This window comes from Manduca sexta, chromosome 12, assembly GCF_014839805.1.
Source record: "Manduca sexta isolate Smith_Timp_Sample1 chromosome 12, JHU_Msex_v1.0, whole genome shotgun sequence".
Lineage (NCBI taxonomy): Eukaryota > Metazoa > Arthropoda > Insecta > Lepidoptera > Sphingidae > Manduca > Manduca sexta.
In genome coordinates, this window is record NC_051126.1 from 11,070,261 (window position 1) to 11,076,166 (window position 5,906).

The window sequence follows — 5,906 nt, forward strand, 5'->3', positions numbered from 1 at the left end:
AAATGTAGTTCGTTGCCTGGATATCCATCTCTTCCCACTTTGCAACATCATCCGAATCATTTTTGATTCGTATGGCAGCTTCTTTACATTTCTTAAACTCCAAAAACTTAAGTATACGTATTTTCCAGCTACTATAATCCGATCCGTCGAATATTGGAATAACTGCGTCATTGCATTTTAGTAAACGCCATTTTGCTTATTGCATATATAGCACGTTTCCACTTTATTTGCGAAAATATCTTCTTTTCTTCTTTGTATTTGCAGGCAACCACGCTCTGCTACCATGTTAATAAAACCACTATGACGGATCACTGTTATTTAATTTGATATCTTAAACATAAACTTAAAGAACTACATTATTGTGGCTGCTCGCCGGCAGCCCGTGACAGGAAGAAGGAAGTGGAGGCGTGTTGCCACAAAAACAAATTAAATTACATATTAACAAATGTTACCCTAAACAAATATAAATGTACCCATTCAACAATAAGTAGTTGTTCAACAGCAGCGTTTCCGACGTAAGCGATAAAAAAGCAAGATTATCGCTATTTCCACACAAAAATATCAACAAAAGTGCTTTAATCTTTTTTTCAGTACATTTTTTATGCCGGGGTGGCAATAACTGCATCTCTCTTTATTGTAGTTTTATCAATGTAAAATGTCAACCTAGACTAGAGGTTTGTAATACAAACTTTGTATCTCTCGATGGTCGTCTAAGTTATACAGACTTGCTGAAGCATTTAGATTTTTCACGTAAGACCCAATATTATTTTATTAATTACTCTTAAACATCTGCGTAAAGCATCATATAGCTGCTGCACATTTATTATTTAAAAAAAAATTGTAAACGAATTGACTGTCTTTTACAGAATGACGGGCGCGGTGGATCTGCCTGAATGTCCAGTATGCCTGGAGACGATGTCGGCCCCGATCTTCCAATGCCAGTCCGGGCACAGTCTCTGCAACCAGTGCACCAGTAATCTTGTTCCGCCGATGTGTCCTATTTGCCGCCAGCATATGACGCAGATGAGGAACTGGCAACTTGAAGATATTATTGCTAAGGTAAATTATTATATTATTGTGGGTAGTCCAAGGATGATTTGCCGGTTGGATAGTACGACCATTCCGCCTGTTATATTCAACGGCAATATCATTCCTTGGAGCTCCAGTGTTGTAGATCTCGGTTTGCACATCGACTCCACCCTGAGCTGGAGACCCCAGGTAACATCTGTCTGCCAAAGAGTCACCGGTACTCTTCGGACTCTATACCGCCTGAAGAACTTCCTCCCGCTCAAGACCAGGACTACGCTCGTGCAAGCCTTAATTCTCCCTGTAATCGACTATGGTGATGTATGCTATTTTGATCTAAATGCAGACCAACTCAACAAACTGGACCGTCTTCTAAATAACTGCATTCGATTCGTGTATAATCTCCGCAAATTTGATCACATTTCTTCCTACCGTCTTGATCTAAAATGGCTACCTATACGCCAGCGCCGTTCTTTGCGGGCACTAACCACACTATTCTCTTTACTTAGCTCCCCTACTCCTCCTACTTACTTATCCTCTAACTTCCAATACCTCTGTAATAGCCACGATAGGAATCTCCGCTCTTCTAGCAATCTTCTCCTTAAATGTCCATCTCATAGCTCTAACTTCACTCACTCTGCTTTCGCTATCCAATCTATTCTTCTATGGAATTCACTCCCCCTCGAAATTAGAGCGGCTACTTCTCGGCTTGCCTTCAAAAGGAGAGTACGGCAGCTTTTGTTAAAAGAAGCAGAAGAGTTGTCACTTTAATTCTAAACTTTATATTATTAGTATATACGAGTACATATTATATATTTATGTATTTATAATCTGTATTTTATGTATTTATAATATTACTTATATTATGTTTGTATTTAATATAGTTATACATTATAGTTACTTTTATGTATGTTTATGTATTATTAAATATCCTTATGCACCTACCTTATTTATCTCTGCACCACCCTTAGGTTGACTGGGAGAGAATGCCTTTGGCATTAAGTCCGCCGATATACTTATTATGTATATAAAGTGCAAATAAATAAATAAATAAATTATGTGGCTATTTTATTTAAAAAAAAATAGTCTGTAATAGAAGGACAATTCTTTCATCTTTGTAAATTATCGCTTGCTTTAACAGTGAAGGAAAAAATCGTGAGGAAACCTGTATACATGAGAAGTTCACTATAGGGATTTCGAGGGCGTGTGAAGTCTCGTAGACCAATCCGCACTAGGCCAGAGTGGTGAACTAAGGCCTAATCCCTCTCAGTAGTAGAGGAGGCCCGTGTCCAGCAGTGGGACGGTATATAATACAGGGCTGATTATTATTATTATTATACTTTCAGGCCAAAGTGGCGTGTCCGAATAAGTCCGTGGGTTGCGTGTACACCATGCCCTCAACTGATGTGAATGATCATCTCAAGGAGTGTATATTCCGTGACATGGAATGTCCGCTTGGCAGTGTGTCTGGGAAATGCTCTTGGAGTGGTAAGTATAATCTAGAATAACTATATATTAAGAAAATTTACTATCTACCTGATCGAGCCGATTTCGTACCACCCTATGATTCCTAGTACTTTTTATAGCATTGTTACTTACGACGCCTCCGAGATTAGACTTCAGGCCGACTATAAAATTGATATTGATTGTACACTGATGATTATCGAGATAGAACTGAAGCTAATCAAAAATAATGTTGCACTGATAATATTTTCATTGATAACCTTGTTGTCACGCAGGAAAATTGAAGGATATTATGGATCACTTCCAAGAACGCCACCAGAAAAATTGTAACGTTAGTTCCGACACCCCAGTGAATCTTGATAACATTGAACTTAAAGAAGACGAGCGCTTTTTATACTTGGTGGCGCAGCAAAAGATGCTATTTATCATAACCGTGAAGTTAGACACATTGCAAAAGATGGCCTTTTGGATTGTCCAGCACATCGGAAGCAAATCCGTGGCTAGGCAGCATATATACGAAATTCATTTGACCAGCAATTTGGACGAGCGGCGGAAACTAGTCTTCTGTGACCATTGCTTCAATGACGCGATTAAGGCGGACGAAGTGTTCCGTCAGGGGAAATGCGCTGTTGTGCCGTTTGAAGCTCTCAAGCATTTCATAAAGGATAAAAAAATTACGTTCAAGTTCTTCATTAAAAGGCTTCCGGTGGCTAATAAGAAAAAAGTCGATAATGGTAAAGATGCTAAGCCAAATGATAATAAACAGAATCCAGCTCCCAAAGGTCCTGGACCTAAAAAGGGACCAAAGGACGCCACGGGACCTCCCAAACCTGGTCCCGGCGGAAAGCCGAAGCAAAATAAGGCTAATGCATAAAGTCTGACTATTTGTTTTTTCTAACAATATTGATTGTTTATTACCATATATTAGCTATAAGAAAATATGGGATAATTTTCGAAATTACTAAGAAAACAATTTGATTTTTTTTCCATATTCAAATACGTACATAAAATAATTTAATTGCAACTTCTTTTTTCTGCATTCATTGACAAAACAACTACGTTTTATTTTTGATCTTAGACAGATTTAAAACAGGGACTAATTTTTACATTTACATATTGCAATCATGGCAGCATGGCTTTGGTTGCCATATATTCCTAGTTAAATAAGTAAATTATTCTCTCTGATTTTATAATGAATTTGTTTTTCACATACCTTTTGCACTCTCTCTGCTCTTATAATACTTATGTCATCAGTGAATAATTTTTGTGCAGGTTGCTAAAATCTTTTTTTTTTTAATTATTTCAAACAGTTGCCTATTTAAAGTAAATTTTTATTTGTTTAATTTTTGTGAGGAAAATAAAATTTGCAAACCATCTAAAAATGCCAAAAAAAAACTTTTTCTATCTAATGGCAAATGAGAATCCTGGAAAACTAGGCAATCCTGTAAAGCTTTGCCAAATATAACAATTTAAGTAAAAACTGGGACTCTATAAATAAATCTGTCCTCATACACAACGTAGTTTAGGCATTTATAAAAGTTGATATCTTCAACGGTCACGAATGTAAGAAAAATTAAGATGTATAATACCTACGTATAATTGTGTAGGTGCTTATATATATATATATATATATGTGGCTTCATAGTAGGTACCAAAGTACGTAAATTCTTTATCACAATATACAATCAATGTTAAAATATTATTATGTATAGATAAGTAATACTTTTATGTGGATTGATCATCCAAAACCAGTGTCAGATGTATCTACAGCCTTTAATCTCCTGGCCATTTCTCTGACACGTTGAGATAGAGGAAGGCATCGCAATAGGATAATTCCTTCCTTTAATGCACACACAATGTTATTGGGCTTCTGGTATCGAGCGAAGTGGGTTAAAAGAAAATATAGATCCTTTCCTTTAACAATCGGTTACAGTCTACTTGTAAAAGGCAGAAGTAGTAACTCTACCGATGACTCGAAAATTCTACTATAAAAGTAGTCAGCAGTCCTTTAATATTTATAAGTGCATTAAGCCGGCTCCAGAGCAGTGTGATATGGCTCTCGTCCAAATCATGAGTATCTGGGGAACATAATCACAACAAACCTGAGCACGATATTATCGCAGTCAACATAATGGATACACACTAATGTATTTACATATATATGTAGATTAATATCCATTTGTGAGGTTTTTATGTGAGTATGGTGTCGGAAAGTGAATTCCTATGTGATGCCATTGTGTAAAGCCTCAATATATCTCTCCACACAAAATCAGTTAGGTTGGAAACAAATTGGGCGCACTTCATTGACCATGGGCGTAGTTAGGCATTTTGATAGGGCCTGGATGCTACCGAAAAAATATAAGTCCTCATAGTGCGGCATTGTGCTTTATCCTCTTCCTGTGAATGTAAACGCGGAGGGGATTATGGTTAGATATTATTATCACTTCTTTGCCGATTCTATGTGGTACGCTACAACAAAAAGGTGATGTTTTCATTCACCAGGGGCAAATCCAGTATCCTAACACGCGATGCGTACGCTCAAGAAATTTGTAGCAACTTCACTTACCATAATTAACTTTACTCCAGAGAAATTCTGTAAAAAATTTGTTTCTGAAGTGAAGATATTTGGAAAGTGTCAAGCTACAGTCAATTGTAGAAGCCCTTATAATTTGGTTCTTCCTCTTGCCACTAATCAATAACGTGGCTTGTAACTGATTTGTTATTTGCTTCTTTATTTTAACTAAATATATAAGTATTTTAAAACATTTATTAGTTATTATTAAGTACTAAGTAGGTAGGTATATCAATCTTTATTACCGTGGTGTTAAGTTTTTTTATTGTATAAACAAATCCTAAAAAGTATTTAATTACAATGGACCGTATAATATGAAGGCGATGTATTAGCGCAACACACTATCACAAGCATATTCGAAATCAAGACTTGCCTGCATGACGTAATCATCCCCTTTTTTTTTTTTGGTTTCGCGGAGAAAGTCCCTTATTACTACCGCCCAGCCTGCGTGGGGGTGACTGAGCGGTTATGCTGGGGTAACCGTGCCTTGCGGCCCGGCGCTGAGCCGCCCGGATTTGATGGCGACCTTCGGGCGACCGCCAGGCCGAGTCCCTAACCCTATATACAACTTAATCTATGCACGGCCTACCAGCTAAAACTCCGCGGTGGCCCTCTTCGGCGCATTAGGGACGGCCGCGGGCTTCCTCTGACGTTGAAGTGTCTAGTCTGCGACCGCAGCCGCCCCTGCGCGGTGCCGCCTTGCGGCCCGTCTCCTATTTGGGGGGGGGGGGGCTCAGAAGCCCCCGCGCACCGAAGGACGCCCTCGGCGTCTACGGCAGCGTGAGGCCAACTACACACTGCCGTCCATCCCGGGGGTCAACCGACAAATGTGCAAAGATGCACA

The 5,906-nt window shown here is 38.5% G+C and overlaps 1 protein-coding gene across 1 annotated transcript; it reads left to right on the forward strand.

Annotated features, from left to right (window-relative positions):
• Window positions 1-866: 866 nt before the first annotated feature.
• Window positions 867-5,075, forward strand: LOC115440726 (E3 ubiquitin-protein ligase SIAH1; the record flags this gene model as incomplete). The annotated part of the gene is given in 3 exon segments (XM_037437714.1): window positions 867-1,059; window positions 2,373-2,514; window positions 2,766-5,075. Coding segments are annotated over 3 exon segments (934 nt in total), but the record flags the coding sequence as incomplete, so codon positions are not given.
• Window positions 5,076-5,906: the final 831 nt, after the last annotated feature.